Source organism: Syzygium oleosum, unplaced genomic scaffold (genome assembly GCF_021117445.2).
Source record: "Syzygium oleosum isolate NSW1041296 unplaced genomic scaffold, Sole_v2.1 Sole_v2.46, whole genome shotgun sequence".
Classification (NCBI taxonomy): Eukaryota; Viridiplantae; Streptophyta; class Magnoliopsida; order Myrtales; family Myrtaceae; genus Syzygium; species Syzygium oleosum.
The window spans coordinates 1,199,276-1,215,895 of NW_026607530.1; the positions used below are offsets into that span (position 1 = coordinate 1,199,276).

General features: G+C 43.1%; 1 protein-coding gene and 1 long non-coding RNA gene across 2 annotated transcripts; one reads left to right on the plus strand and one right to left on the minus strand.

Annotated features, from left to right (window-relative positions):
- Positions 1 to 218: 218 nt before the first annotated feature.
- On the minus strand, positions 219 to 3,456 carry LOC130136552 (uncharacterized). Its single transcript, XR_008815403.1, has 2 exons — positions 695 to 3,456; positions 219 to 596 (listed from the first exon to the last, which is right to left on the minus strand). It is a non-coding gene; the product is annotated as an uncharacterized LOC130136552 (long non-coding RNA).
- A 6,123-nt stretch (positions 3,457 to 9,579) lies between these two features.
- LOC115687401 (enhancer of rudimentary homolog) lies at positions 9,580 to 12,748 on the plus strand. Its single transcript, XM_056306670.1, has 4 exons — positions 9,580 to 9,857; positions 10,380 to 10,473; positions 11,525 to 11,645; positions 12,342 to 12,748. The coding sequence occupies exons 1-4, from the start codon at positions 9,855 to 9,857 to the stop codon at positions 12,430 to 12,432; spliced, it is 309 nt and encodes a 102-aa protein (XP_056162645.1). The 5' UTR covers positions 9,580 to 9,854; the 3' UTR covers positions 12,433 to 12,748.
- Positions 12,749 to 16,620: the final 3,872 nt, after the last annotated feature.

A 16,620-nucleotide genomic window follows, 5' to 3' on the forward strand; every position in this document is an offset into this window, starting at 1 on the left:
TGCAAAGGCAAACTTGGGAATGCTGCTCCTGCAGGAGCAGAGAAAGAAGAAAAGAGACGACCTTGGTCCTTTCTTGTCGCTGTAGAAACCCAAAACCCAAACAGAACTCAAGAAACTTAAAGACATGATTTTGAAAAATCATCGCTTATCTTATCGCTAGGTCAGAGAAGAGAACCCAGAATTTCGCAGTTGCAAAATCAAAAGACAACTACAGCTCATACAAGAAAAGGGCCATGAGAGAACCCCGCCTTTTTGTCACAGTGAAACACAAGAACAACTCGTATAATCACATCAGGGAAAAGGGGGGAAAAAAAGAAGACATCAGGGGTGTTGGAAGATAGCGAGGCTCAGATTCGCCTTAGATCAGGCAACTGAAAGGAACCCCGCCATGGCTGCGACCGGTTCTGGCCGCCCCGCCAAGATACGGCCGGTTCTCGGTGCCTGCCCCGTTTCATTTCCCCTCTCCTCCGTATTCTTGCGAATCATCACAGCCTCTTCTCCTTTTTTTTTTTTCACGCGTTCTCGTACTTTTTCACAGCGGAATCCGCACTCATTGGCGGCGGAGGAGGAGGAGGAGGATATTGGGTTTGGAAGTTCTGGGAAGTTGTCCATGAAGAAGATGATGATGTTTAGCGAGGAAGATGAAAGCGAAGCATAAGCAAGAAGCAGAAGCATTTCCAATGATCTTTTCTACCTTTCTCGGCCTCGGCTTCTCCTCTTCTTCTCTTCCTTTTCCTTTTCTTGGAGCGAAGCATGTACATACATAGATATAGATACAGATACATTACACACACACCCATATGTAGTACACTTGAACGTTCAACCAGAAGCCGACGATGACGACGTAGGACGGCATCCGAGGGTGGTGGAAATCATCGGCTCCGCCGTCGACCGGAGAGGGGACGGGGGCGACCACCGCCGACAGTGGGCCACCCGGGTCCCTCTCCGGGGTACAAAGCCTCCTCCCCACACGAATCAGTGATAGCTTTTGCATTTTTTCTATATGCAGAGCCGTGGAGGATGGAGAGGCTTCTATTACTCTTTTGCCCCTTACGGACGGTACTGTTTGCTGGACATAAAGGTGAAACTGGATGGAACGGAACCATGGGGGCAATTCCGTCATGTTCGGTCGCCCAAACTGTGACCTTTTTGACCGACTTTTGGTGCGTAAATTACATTGGAACCTTCAACAGTACTTTGTACATTACTCTGTTTTACAGTGAAACGATTTTGATTTGATCAGAGGCGCATCGAAACCGGTGAAGATTGATTTAGACCGGACCTACACCTGCCGTCCAGGGGCACATACGTCTTTTCAAAATACTAATTTTTGGGAAACGTGAAAGTAATTATGCATTAAAGAACCATAAAATTTTAGCTTTTTGAAATTTTTTTTTCCTTCCTCGAGAAAGTAGAAGGCGAGTGCACCATCATCATCATCTTCCTCCCCCACTACCTTCCAAACACAGTGCAGAGCAATAATGGCACTGCGTAAAACCATGGAAAGAGAAAAAAGTCTGACCACTTTCATCATTCCTTTGGGTAACCCGAACACCAAAGAGACTCGAACGGCCAGAAAAACCCAGATTTGGGGGGGATGATTTTGATTAGATGAGTGAGGCTCAGATGTGGATATACCGCTTCTTTATCAGGCACAAGGAAGGAACTTGGAACCCCGCCATGGCTGCGACGCGCGAGCTCCGGATTGCGGTCGCCATGCCAAGATACGGACGGTTCTCTGACGCCTGAATGGTTCCCTTTTCGGTTTTCTCTTTCCAGTGAAATCTTTCATCGCCTCACGCAGCCTACCTTTTTTATACTATCATGGATTGGAGCAGAAGAATGTATCAACCAGTGAAACATATCTATCTCTCTGTCTAACTATATATATATACATATGCATGTACAAGCCAGCGAAGAAGGCCAAGAAAGTGCATCGCTTTCGTGAAAACGGAAGCTGAAAACGCTTTCAAGAACAGAATGGCTCCGAGTCTGGTCCGATATTTTCCCGTGAAAAACAGAGAGTGCGTGTGTTTGAGCGATCGAGAGCGAAGGGAAGAGATCGTCGACTTCGCTGCCAATCGGAGAAGGCGCAACCTCCGGCCGGAGACCGCGCCGCGCCGCGCCTCTCCTAGAGCAAAGCCGAATCTGCTTCAGCTTTCTCGAGCCCTTCAGTTTCGTAGCAAGACTCTCTCTCTCTCTCTCTCTCTCTCCCTGTTCCGATGCTCGGCGTTTACCCATTTTGAGTTCCCAAATCACTGTACTCGAAATTACGAGAACAGCCCCCAGCTACGGAGGGTATTTTGGTGAAGTTCGGTTTGGCGTTTCTTTTGAGATGATCGTACAGTGGTATACTTCCTTATTGTAATTTCGAAACGTTGCGTATGAAGTGACTGCCACGACAACCTCAAAAGCCGTGAGCTCCTTTCATTTTCAAGGCTGTCTGCGACTCTGTGTCCCCCACCGGAACCCGGCATGCATTTACGATCGGGGTCTACTTCAAAACAAGAAAATTAATTACTTTTTTTATGGGAAAATGAAGAAAGTGTTGTTTTGCTTTTGGCAATCGAAAGAAAAATTTGTTGGAAAGTACGAGAATCTAACTCTTGAAAGAAATGAATCTCCCGACCCAACACAAAAATGGAAAAGACAGATGAATTCTCAAGATCCTGACCGCCGATCCAAGATGCCACAACAAGAAGCATCCCATTTGCGAAAAAGATCAGATGGCAATCTTGAGATCTCATACTCTGCGTGACCAAACAGAGAGTATAAACAAGAACAAGATTTTGGCCAAGAAAACCGCATAAAGACGCCACTTTTGAACTTTTTGAAGCAAGAAAAAGAGCAGATCTTGGAGGCTCAGATGAGAGTTTCCATATATTATCAGGCAACAACCGAACAAGAAGCGGAACCCCGCCATGGCTGCGACACGCCCCCCAGAATCGCCATGCCAAGATACGGACAGTTCTCCAACGAAAAAAAGCCTGAACACCCCGTAACTCATTCCTCATCGCCTCATAATCAACTTTACCTTTCTGCCATTGAAGCTTGGGGGGGCGATTTGTCTCGACGATCGAGCAAATGTTTCTGGTTTCCTCTGCATCGCAGTTGCTGCTGCTGCGAGTTTGTGTGTATGTGTGTATGTATGTCTGTATGTACAGAGACAGAGAAGACGTTAGCCCAATATGATTCCCCCAGAGAGAGAGAGAGAGAGAGAGAGAGAGAGAGAGAGAGGGACAGATCGTCCACTTCACCGCCGATCGGAGAAGGGCAACCGCCGATCGGAGAGGGGCAACCGCCGGCCCGAGGCCGCCGCCGCCGCCATGCCTCCCCGAGAGCTAAACCTCGATCTCCAGTCTCTCGAGTTCTATTATTATTGTTATTATCAGTATTATCAGTATGAGGAGAGATGGCTCAACCTTTTGAGGTTTGGGCTATGTGATGGCCAATGGGCTGGGCTTTGTGTATATCTAAATACAAATATTTTCTATTATGGATTATATAACAGGAATATAAATGAGCCCGTTTATTACCATTGTTCATAATACATTTTCTCGCTTATACAACATATTTCTTAGTTCAAGATCCCTCTTACTAACTGAATAAAAAAAATTAGTAGACCTGTTCCACCCGAAATGGAAATGGAAATGGGCTAGAGTTATAAATTTATAATATGATGATCCAGTCAATTCCTTGATTATAAGTTTGTTCCATACCGGATCGGACCGGACTGGGCCAGGATAGGTTATATATATTTAAAGGGAAAATTACCAAAACAGTTCTAAACCTATTGCAATTGTGCTAATTCAGTCCTAAATTTTTTGCATTTGTACCAATTCAGTCCATCCGACTAATTTTGGTTGCCCGATGCTGATGTGGACACTAGGCGTCTGGCTAACGCTGACGTGGCAATTTTTTAATTCTTTTCTTTTCTTTTCTTTTTCCCTTTTTTTTCTCCCTTCATCTTCAACCTCTAGTCGATCGCCGAACTGGTGACCAGCCAAAGGCGGGGGCTGATGAGGCTGACCTCGCCAGTTGCCGTTGAGTTTGAGTCTCGCCAGATCTGCGTCGGCGCTAGCGACCTTGCCAATGTCTAGCGAGTTCGAGCCTCGCCCAGGCATGGCAAGGCTCGTCCTCGGCAGTGGCTAGGCTTGCGGGCGAGGTCAACCTCACCAGTGGCCGGCAAGTTCGAGCCTCACCTAGGCAAGCGAGGCTCGACCTCATAAGCGACAGCGGGGTTAGACTCACCGGCAACTGGCGAGGTCAATCTCGCTACAGGCTAGGCTTGCGGGCAAGGCTGAGCCTTGCCAACGCCAGTGAGGACAAGTCTCGTCAGATCTGGCGAGGGTCAAACTCGACGGCAATTGGCGAGATCAACCTCACCCAGCAATGGCGAGGTCGAGCCTCGGCAGGGTTGAAGATGAAGGGAGGAAAAAAAAAGAAAAGAATTTAAAAAATTAAATAATTGCCACATCAGTGACGTTCACGTCAGCATTGCCTAGCCAAAATTAGCCGGATGAATTGAATTGGCACAAAAAAAAAAGGTTGAGAACTGAATTAGCACAATTACAATAGGTTTATGATTGTTTTGGTAATTTTCCCATATTCTAATTATGAGAAAGGACCACTCATTATCAACTAAGTTTGCCTCCCATTGCGTCTTGAAATTTGCTTCTTAAGTCATTCTTTTATTAAAAATAACTTAAGTTAATATAGAGTTCTCCATTGATTTAACATTATTTTCTAGAATTCTAACCTCGTGTTAGGACCTACAGGCCAAGGGATAGTGTGCATCCCCGATTTCGGACCTAGGAAGCCGATGGCTAGTAATAAATAGATGAGCGGGTAATTCGAGCCAAGGGTCGGCAATGGAATGGACAATATGATTGGAACGAGTGTACTGAGGGTTGGTCATGGTTCGATCGAAAGATTGTCCATGAATTAGCCTAGGGATCGACAGTAGAATGAGTCCCTGACTATGCAAATGATTAGAGTAATATGACCATGGAGTGACCCTTCGACCATAAGGGCCGTTAGTGGAATGGTCCGGGATAGCTGTGGATCAGTCCGGTGTCGGCATGTATCGGTCGCGGGTGATACCGCACGGCCATGCATCGATCCCGGATGACCATGAGTTAATTCTGGGGTACTGGATTCCACGAGTCTACATGACAATCGAGGGTCGATCATGGGTCGTTGATACTCGAACGTGGACCGGTCGCGAATCGGCCACGAATCATTGTGCCAAGTCAGGTAGGCCATGGATGAGCCATGTGCCAGGCCACGAGCCCAATGGCTTGGTCGCGGACTAGGCCATGTGCCAGCCGCGCCGGCTAGGCCGTGTGCCCGGACGTGACAGGCCATCGTGCCCGTCAGCTAGGCCACGGACCGGCTACGTGCCCGGTCGTGCGCAGCCATTGTGCCTGACCCTTCTGCTAAGCGTTGTGCCCATAAGATCCGGTTCCAATCTCGTCCCGTGCCCAAGAAATATGGCTATGAGCCGTGCATCTTGTCATTCATGAGCCGTTGCGCGTGTTTGGCCGTGGACCGATCCCTCGCTCGTATGACCAGGCATGGTGCTCGGCACGTCGCCCGTGCAACCGGCAAGGCGCTCGGCACGTCTCCCATGCAGCCCGGCGCAGCGCCCATGCGGCCCGGCCATGTGCCCGTGTGGCCCAGTCCCGTGCCCGTGCGGCCCGGTAGTGCGCCCGGCCACGCGCCCAGTCATGCCCGGCCATGCGCCTAGCAACCCGGTTTGCTTGGACTCCTTCCATTTTGCTTGGGCCTTGATTTGGTTGTGTTAGATGATTTTTGGGGATATTCTCGCATCAAATCTTGGGTTGAACGGGTCTATTAAGCGTGGATAACCCTCGGAAATTTGGAGAATAGTATGATGCGGGATTACGGTTATAGTGTCGTTTAGCCGGTTTCGTGTAAACCAATGGGCCGAGAAGTTTTTGTGTGAAACCAGCAACTTAAGAGACTCCCACGATTCGGATTTGCTGAGGAAAAGAAGACAAAAAGAGTTGACTTGGTCAAAGGCTTCAATTAAGACCATTTAATGCCATTTATAGTCTTCATTATTAGACCCCCATGAGGTGTCCCCTTCTATTATTGCTGTCAAGCTGAGGTGTGCCATGCATTTAAGGCTCTTTGACGACTCAATGGCTACCAATAATGGAGCATAAGGCAAGGCCATTCGGCCAAGCCACAGGGGAGCCGAGAGAGAGAGGCTATTCGGCCAAGAGAAAGAGAGAGAGAGAGAGAGAAGCCAAGGATAAGATCAATTTTTAATGCCCTTAATGACCATACATCATGACTTTTGGCTCTTGTGTATGAATGCACATTAATGCTTGGCTTCTTTTCCAAGCTTGGTGTCTTTATAAGAAGCAAGAAGCCTTCTCACGTGAAGCCCCCTAGAAAACCAGCCACTTCTCTTGCCTTCTTGCTTTCTTGTTCCTCATCCATGCCCAAAAAAAGCTCAAGCCAACCTTGTTCTATCTCCTTGCTTGTTCGGCCAACTAGGAAGTAACACCCGAGACTCGCCTGAGGCCCCGTTTCTCCCGAAATCAAGCTTGTTCCGTGCTCAAGCCAAGCCACCAGCCACTTTCTTCTTCTAGTCTTTCGTATTACAGTAGTTTGTTCAGTAAGTGAATTCCCTAATATCGGGAAAGGAAGCTGCGATACGTTGTAACATGGGTTGCTTGGCCCGTTTCTGGGTTTCGTGGTCGATTATAGCTTGTTCTTTCTTGACAAGTGATGTTCACGTGTGACGCTCATATTTGATGTTTGTTTTGTTGGTTTCGTAGCATGAAGTTTGCTATTTATTTGCCATCGATACCGGTACAGTAAGAGCCGACTTATATGTACGGCGATTGTCTTATCCTCGCTTGATATTAGAGTTTTCACTTATTGAGTCTCTCCGACTCACTCCCGTTGTTTTTCCTCTTTTTAGGTCCGTGATATGGCATTTCCTCCAATCCGGTTCGGGAACCCTGTGGAAATGCGAGCCGAACTCCTCACCGTAATCGACGCTCGGGAAGGTCGTGCGTACCGTCGTATCACAACATATGTGATGGTCGACGAAGGCCGTGAAGAGTTAGTCCCTCACCCGTATGAGGCGTGATACCGCCTCGCACACAGAGAATGGGTTGGACCCCTTCGTGGATTCAACGGGCCATTCGGCGGACCGGGCAGGTCGGCTTCGGGGCAAACCGGGGGTGGAGCGTGAGATGGCCAGGCGGACGAGGAGCGGGAGGAGCGAGATGAACGAGAAGTCGTAGTGAAGCTAGGAACCCTAGCCAAGATTTTGTTTGTCGATATTTGGTTTTTGCGGCATCGCCCTTGAAATGGGCATGTAAAATATAAGCGTGGCTTATAACGGCCCGTAAAGAAGGGCTCGACAAAAATAAGCACGTATCATGTAAATACAACGTGCGATGTTTGTTTATCACTCGTGTTGTCTCGTTTATTTTTAAGTGCTTCCGCGTGCGCATTTGATTGATTAAAATGAACGGGACGAACTAATACATTTCCGCAAGTCATGGGTCCGTTCGGGTCATGTTCGATCTTAAGCATTGATCGTGATTCCGAGTTGGGACGTGACAGATAGTCTCAGGTGTATAGTTTCTACGGGGCTAGGCCTCCCAAAAGGTAACGAAGGTGGGCAAAAGTTTTCTTGAGCTAGACGGAGATTAGCCCTCTAGTGCAAAAACAGAAGAGAGCTTGACTCCAAGACCCCCTCACTAAGCAAGGACGAAAGTAGGCCTTAGTAATTCAATGGTGCCGAGTGGAAGGCCATTGCTTAGAGGGATAAAAATGAGTCTAAGGATAAAAGTTACTCTAGAGATAACAGGTTAATCTTCCTCACGATGTAGACTCTTCGCCACCTAAGGCTATAGTATGTTTCAACGACTGGGATGTTTGCCCATTAAAGCGGTACGTAAACCTGTTAAACGGATGGGTTGGGTAAAAAATGATTCGACCCAAATAAACCCATTTAACCCATTTTGACCTATTTTCATGTTATGCAAATCTAATAACCCATACCCAATCCATACCAAACTCAATCCATATTGTTAAAACATTTTTATATTTAACTCAATTTACGAAAACTCGTGTCAAACTGAGATGAGAGTGCGAAGTAAGTAAGCACGGAATTGAGTGATGGTGAGAGAGATGAGTTAGATTTAAATAAGTTGTAAACCTATTTATTATCCATTTACGATCCATTTAACACCCATATTTTGTTTATACCTATTTATGACCTATTTACTTAATATAACTAACCTATTTATGACTCATTTACCATATATAGGTTAAGAAATGGGTTTATGATTCATTTTGACATGTCTAGCGGTAACATGAGCTCATATTATTAAATTATGGGAAAATTTCAAATAGAAGCGATGAAGTTAAAATCATTTTTTCAATAATGGTGTCGAAGTGGTTATGTCTATTTCAAACAAGGCCTGACTTTCCGAATGGTAAGGGCATTTTCGTCTTTTTACTTTTTTGATTTTTTTTTCCTTTTTTTCTTTTTTTGGTTTTCTATTTGTGCCTTTGCTGTCTAGGTGGCTCGTATTATTAAATTATGGGAAAATTTAAAAGAGCGTGAGGTAATAAAGGTTTGAAGTAGTTATGTCATTTCAAACAAGGCCGACTTTCCGAAGGTAGGGCTATTATTTTTCATTTGTGGTCGCCCTCGTTGGCAGTAGACGAGGGACGGCCTCAGCGAGGTGACCCTCGCCTTGGGCAAGCCCACCCTCGAAATTCACAACCGAGGGCCGGTCTCGCCTTGCCTCGCCAACTTTGGGCGAGGGCGACCCTTGCTCAACCCCTCTCGGGCTTCGCCGATGGCCAGCTGACCACCGAAACCGACCATTGGCAAAGCACAAACAGAAAACTAGAAAAAGGAAAAAAGAAAAGAAATGAAAAAAGAAAAAAAATTTTAAAATTAAAATTATATTTGGACGAAAATGCCCTTGACCGACCATGATATTTTGCCGGACGATGACCGGCTGGGTCAGGTCCTTATTTAAAACTATCATGGTCACTTTACGCCCTTATTTGAGACTATCATGGTTACTTCAAGCCTTTATTTGAGGCTATCACGCCACTTCAGGCCTTTATTTGAGACTATAATGCTAATTCAGGCCCTTTATTTGACACAACGTCCACTTCATGCTCTTATCTGAGAAAACGAGAGTACTTCAGGTCCTTATTCAGAATTTTTTCTTAAATTATTGTTGGAGCGTTTTAAAAAATATACATTATTTCAATATTTCTGAAAGAACAAAATCCACGAGAAATAACATGGTGATTTATTAGCAATTTCGTTCTTACCCAACAACGGGCAGTTGATGTTCGTAAAATGAAAATGACAGCGAAATTGCGCGCGTTTGGAAAGAGACAACTCTGGTTGACTCGGAGTCAAAACGAAAGAGAGGAAAGAGCTCGCAGGTTTCGCAGAAGGAGGCCCAGCCATTTTCCCCGAATAAAAAAAGAAGAATAAATTCCGCGTTACGCTTTAACAATCCCAAAGCGCAAAAGGAAGGGAATCCCCCCCGCAAACCCCCGAGCGGTCTTCTTCGTCTTCCTCCAGCCAGCCAGCTAGGGTTCCGAATCCAGTTCCTCTTCCTCCTCCGTCCTTCCTCTTCGTCTTCCTTTCCGACAGGGATCGCCTGAGAACAACGCCGCAGTCCGGCGGGGTCCAGATCGCCGGCGATCGCGGCCGAACGAGCGGTTCCGGCGCCCCCTGCTGTAGAGCTCCCCGGTTGCTCTGTGATCCCGTTCGCGTTCGGCCGTTGCCTCGGTTGGGGAGGTTTGGACTTCCGGAGCAGTGAGATATCATGGTAAATATGCGCCGCCGCACGGCGAGCTCGATTATCGCGTCTGTAGGTTCGCTTGAGTGGCTTTTGATGCCGTGTGACAACGTTCGACTGAAAATCGCGAGCTTGATGTGTTTGAAGGAGTTAACTTTAGATGCTCGGTGTTGCAATGAAAGGGATAGTCCCCTCTTTAACGATTCTCTGCGGCCGCTCGAAAAACATTTCCTAGGAAATTTGTCTTCTGTCGGCGTGGTTGTCCAGTTTGCAGTTCGTACACACTTTCGAAATCTGTACTTTGAATGCTCGGGTTTTGGAACCTAAGGTCGATCGACAGCTCTCGTGCGCGATTTTAGAGCCCCGATCGGTTTATCGGATAGGAGAGAGTCCTGCAATCCAAAGGAAATGGCTGCTCTTGCTATATTAAATATGAATGTGTAGAAGAGTCGGCATCGAGGGCGTTTCGTGGATGTTATTATGCAATTTTCTGAATAAGCATTGGGCATGCTGAATTGCTGATGCTTACCTCTCCGTGCTTTTCCCATGTAGGCGAACAGGCACACCATCATTCTCATGCAGACTTCTCAAAACAGAGCAAGCAGGACTTTCATGGACTACGGTTCAGTGAGTCAAGCTATGGATGGTATGTATGCTAGGTATCGCGCTGATATTTCTTGATGGTTCTAACCGCCATTGCTCACCCTTTATTAGACGAAGAAAAGTGATTAGCTTTCTACAAGTTTTTTCTATATATTTTGCATTAGCATCATCAGAGACGCTGCTTTATCTTAACAGCATAGTTGTGGATTTTCTTCTGCAATCCCTTTATGAGGAAAGCACGTGGAAGGGACAAGATACGAGAATTTGATTTTGCTTGTCCTAGGATAGGAGAACGCGTTGGCTTTACTTTTGCTAGTCCCGGTTTATTTGTACTATGGCTTCATTTGTCATCATTCATTCATTGGCAACTGATTTGAGAAAGAGGAGTTCTGAGACTTGGAAATATCTTATGTTTATACATGGAATGTTTATCATGCCGAGAGTATGTATCTGTGATTATAAGTAGAGCTGTGAGTTTGTTGAAACTTCTAGCAAACAGATCATCTTCCAGCAAGTCGACGACGCATCAAAACGATACATTTTTCTCGTTCGAGTCTGAAAGATTAGGCTGAAAGATGCTTATTAGAGTAGTATGATTTCAGGTTTTGTGTACTTCACTTTTCTAAGTGGGTAAATGGGCGAATTTCGCCCTCTTGAGTGAAAAGCATAAGACTGGCTGATACCTGATTGAAAGAAGGGTCAAGTTTGATCAAATGGTTGTTGTCTAGCATGGCCTGCCTCAGTATTTGTTGCAACCAAAAGAAATGCAAACACGTCTGAAAGCAATGCATAGTGTCAGCGTCCATGATGGAGCTATGTTAAATAGGCTTCCACTTTAATAGTTATGCACTGAGTTCATAGTCAGTGGAAATATATAGTTTAAACTCGCATAGGCGTGCTCAAGGAAAGGGCCAATTCCTCTATTTTCTCCCAACCCCCCTCCCAACAGAGAAAAGAAAATTGAGAACAATTCACAACTGTCTATTTTGGTGCTCAAAAAAGTGATTATGTTGATGGATTACTTGAGTGGATATCAGAGATATTAGAGGGTTATTGTATAGTTAAATACTTTCGTTGTATACATTTTTGTGCAGGTTTATGTGGATTATATGAAAGAAAACTCAAGGAGCTAAATCCAGCCATCAGAAACATCACTTACGATATTGCAGATCTTTACAATTTCATGGATGGTCTCACGGACTTGAGTGCTCTAGTGTATCTCTCTCTCTCTCTCTCTCTCATGCTTTATGCACCATGCAGTATGCTTTCACATCTGCCTAAAAAAGGATTGAAAATACTTCTTCTGTTGCTGGAAAGAAGTTCTAGGTTTTGCATAGAGCAATAGAAGAGTTTTAGCTATTACGATATTGTTTCTCCTTGTTTTAAGTTTTCATCTCATTAATCTAGAGACGGGCTTTCTTTTTAAAACAAGAAGAACCTTTAATTGTGTACATTGACTATGAGCTCTGCAACAGAAGTGCTTGGTTTAATTTGATTTGTCTTGCTTTCTCCATTTTATCTATGTTTCAGATTTAACATACTGCCTCTTATCTCCAAGTAGAACAACGCCTCTTCTATTTCATGAATTTGTCTTGAAAATTGTCTTCTTCAATTTTCTTTACATCATTCTATCCGAAGACTTGCTGAAGTGCTGGCCACCAGTAAATTCTGAACTTTTGCTAAACTAGGTGAAGTGTTTACTGGCAGAATACATCCTAAAAAATTTCTTCCATATGTTTACAGAAAGGAATGCAAAGAGGGTTCTGTGAATTTTTATTACTCAACCTCTTATATTACCAGACTGCATCAGACAGGAACAGTAGATGTCGTGATAATCCTATTATTTTATGCAATGAGGCCTTATTCTTTTGTCATACTACTAATGCCCTTACCTTTTATTTGAACCTGCAGTTACGATCATAATATCCAGGCATATCTGCCCTATGACAGAGAGTGGATTAAACAACGCACCTTTCAACACCTAAAGAAGATGGCACGATGAGAGGCGTACTCCTATTTGCAAAGCAATATTTGGTAAATCGTCCGTGTAATATGTAGAATTTGGCTTCAGCAGAGACGGTATCTGCATGAAGTTCATGGAAAAGTGTTTTGACTGCCTTTTTATCATGAAGATGTATGGCTGATCTCGAGCCCCGATCCCCATTTCCTTTTCGATGGTTTATACTCAAGAATAGCAAGTTGTGAGATCTGGTTTCTGATTATTGTGTAACAAGGTGCTCCAGTTGCCTGAGGAGTTAGACCTTGGATCTGAAGATTGTAAACTCGTCTTACTAGAAAACTATATGCTGTTGTGAGAATATGGCTCTCTCTCTCTCTTTCTGGAAAACTTCCTTTGTATGTATATCGAGATAGTTATTGAACCAGACGCTTGGTGTTACTGATGCAAAATGTGCGCTTGGCATTACTGATGCAAAATGTGGTTCGCCAGTTGATCCAGTGTGGGAGTTGCCGAGTAAAATTTGCGGGTGGTGTTCCAGCTTATAAGCTTGTCCACATGCTGAGAGGAAGGAATGGCCTCAGCTGGTGAGTGGAGTAGCATGAAGCTGATCTTGCAGTAACAAGGCACCCAGTCCGCTGACTCGTGGGTGTTTTTGGATGATCGCATCTCCTGTGAGTTTGCCTCGTCTGCTAGAAGCATCTCCTGTGAGTTTGCCTCGTCTGCTAGAAGCACCTGCAACTGTATCCTTCATAGCACTTTTGACTCAAGAACAACTTGAACATCCAGAATTTACAGACCAACTAATTATAATTATGTCGCAAAGCGATCCTCCTTGAAATAATGAAGCGGGATTAGCTGAAATGACATCGCTGATCTTATTTTCTGAACACCTATCTATTATCAGTCTCATGTGCGAAAACGAGAGAGGGTTAATCCTTTGCACACCCTCTATACTTGAAAGTTGAAACCCCATTACATTTGTGAAATTGGCATATGCCTCCCTCCCTGTGTCCTACGCAAGTGTATGGTAACCCTTGTAATAACTTTTCATTGGTTTCAGTCTTGAGATTCCATGCCATACAACATATCAACAAGTTTTAATCAAGATCCACTGCCAGGCCCACCCTTAATCATAAAACATACGAAAAAACTAGCTCTTACGCTATTTCCTATTAGCAAGATGTTTGGTAGAAATAGAAAGCGCTGGAATTCGCGAAGCTCATAAGAATCACATTACTAAACATTGTACTTAGATAGTACCGAATTAAGCATCGTCGTCATAAGTGTCCCTATTTTCCTAATATTGTTGAGACCGTAGAAGTGCATAACTACCCACTCCAATCCTGTTCCGAAGCCCCGTGTGGAGGCGGTGCACCATACCTGCACAAAATCACCATCACAATGCCTCATCATAACGGAGAGGTAAAATCATGTTCATGTTGATCTAACTCGATGACCAAGCACCGAATTTGGCAACCATATAATCAATAATAGCAAAAGACACTGATTGTTTTTAGAAGAACACCAATGACCAAACCGGATTACCTAATAGCGTCAATGTATGTTTCGATAGTCTTCACATCAATTCCACATGCCTCTGCACGCTTGGTAAGAAGCTCAGGAACATGGATACGCTGACCTCCTGATTGATCTCCTCGCCTGAGACAGTGGTACAAATCAGAAGTTTGCAGTTGAACATGAGTTGAATGCAAGGTTTGTTGGTGAAAAGAGACCCAAATGGGCACCCACAGCACAATCATGTGAGGAGATACATGAGATTTACTAGGTGTTGGTAAAGGGCCTCGAGATTGCAGTCTTATGATAGAAGCCATGCAAAAGAGAAACGAGAAGCCTGAGAATATGTTGAAGAAGTTCTAAACCATCCGGGAGAAGTGGAAGATATTGCCCCATATAAGAATTCATGGTATATAAAACTCAACGGAACAATACATCTCTTGAGATTTCAAGCCTTCCCCTTCCATCCAGTTTACTCCCTATGTTTCTTTTGGAACAATTTGAACATGCGTTTCAAACGATTTCAAACCAACTGGAAGGCTAAAACATCAAATGAATTACTGTAGGACCATCCCAGCATGGCATGGTGTAGAATGGCCTAACAGCCAAAGGACAACGGTGAAGCATATAGAGCTCGGTGCCATACCTGAGAATAAAAGAAAGCTTTATAAGTAAATCATACGCAAAACAAATTGCAATAACAATCAGAAACCTTAATAATTCAGGCACATCATAGATTAATTAACTTAGTACTTTTCTAGAACCAGCTGACCGAGTTTTCTCTCTACGTGAGTGTTCAAGTCACCACGGGTTTCAATTTCAATGCCAGCATCCCGTACAAGCTTAGAAACTGGCATTGACATGTCAGAACAGCTGGGGAGAAATTCAGCACATACGAAGGCATATAGGTTCAAAGCAAGAGCAATTACTTCAAGAGCACTCGTCCATAAACTCATAACCGTTATAAAAATATAAAGAAATGTAATCTACATTTAATGGAAAAAGCAACCTCAAGGACTTTATACCAAAAGCAATTAGTGTCAGGATACTCCTGACTTCAAGTATTCAATCTGTAAGTTGGTTCGGTCTATATATGCTTTTGGACAATGAAATGACTCGAGAAACACGATGAACTCATCGCAAGGGAGACAAGAAATCAAACTCCAAACAACAATAAATAAGAAGCAACCAACCTCTGTTGACTAGGTAAATCTCAGCATGAGGGAGCTTCTTTAGATTTAGTTAATGATAGGAGCTTCCCTGTTGAGTAAACAGGATCTTCCGTACAGAATCTACAGTAAAATTCACTAAAATTGAAGTTTCATGGAAAAAAAAAACCTATACCCAGAAAATATATGATGAAAATTGGCCCAAAATCAATGTTGAAACTCAAAAATATGAACTGCATCCGTCATATTCAAAGCAAATTATTTATTAGCCCAGTGTGCACCAAGCTAGGGAATAAGGTGAGTTTGGTAATGCTTTGACATTTGGAAAGATTAAAGAAGGAGTTTTGAAGTAGTTGAGTAAATAGTATTTCCAAGCCCATTTGAAAGAAACTTCTGTTTGGTGAAAATTATATTTACATAGAATTTTGATCATTTTCTATTAACAAATAAACTATGATTTAAGAATTATCTCAAGGTTATATTTTAACTTTACTTAGCAGATTACTAAGATTGATTTTCGCAGGCTAGGTCGTGTAATGAGAAAATCACTCTTCGCTTTAGAGTAAAGGGACTTCATATTTCTCTTGCCACTCCAAATAGACTTTAAAATAGAATAAAATAGAATGTCTTTTTTTGAAAGGACGTGGCTAGCATGACCATCCTCGGTAGAATGACGGAGTGACAATCGAACTTCAGCCACATGACTTTTTTGAGGAAACCACACACTTCCTCAACCGGTTTCATTTTTGATTCTATGTTTCTATTTTTTATTTATTTATATGTTTCTTTATTGCAAGTTCAAATTGAGAGACAAAAATCATAATCAATTTTCTTGAATATGAAGAAGGAAAAAATAAATTAGATACCGAAATATAAATAATTATAAGTAGAAAAATATTATCATTTACCAAAAAGAAATCGTTAATGTTATTAAATAGATCTATTAAATTAAAAAGATGAAAAACACTTGAAACGTTCGCTATGCAACTAATAACAAAATCATTGTGCAAAAAAATGACTTCTTATTCCTTTCACTCTAGAAGGACTCTCTGGTGACCTAAAATTAAGACGAGTGATATCAATTATGCATAAAACAAATGAAGTAAAGAAAAGATCAAAATAAGAAAAATGAATTAGTAGAGAAATTTTTTTTTTACCCCATTGATCCAAATCTCGTAGAAGATGTGTTGGGACCTAAAACATTACAAAATCAATCTTAGGATCATGTGAGTCAAAGCTAAAGTAAAAAAAATGATTTTCGATAGATTTTTTTTAAAATTTTACCTAATATAATAGGCTTCATTGAGAATATTCACGTGATCATGAGATACCTAAGCCTATATCATTTCATACGGATTAAAAATAAATTTATAATAAGGTATTTTGTTTCAAAACAAAATAATATCATTTCATACGGATAATTTTTTTAAATATTATCACTTTGATTTGTTTCTTATTGTTTGAATATTACTTTGATTTGTTTCTTCATATATCAACCGGTTACAATTTGTCTCTTATTCATTTGTCTCTCAATTTGAGCTTATAA

What these genes read in the sequence shown, in the direction of transcription:
- LOC115687401 (XM_056306670.1), top strand. An exon ending in AGTGAGTCAAGCTATGGATG is followed by an intron (nt 10,474 to 11,524) that starts GTATGTATGCTA and finishes ATTTTTGTGCAG; the next exon opens with GTTTATGTGGATTATATGAA. An exon ending in ACGGACTTGAGTGCTCTAGT is followed by an intron (nt 11,646 to 12,341) that starts GTATCTCTCTCT and finishes TTGAACCTGCAG; the next exon opens with TTACGATCATAATATCCAGG.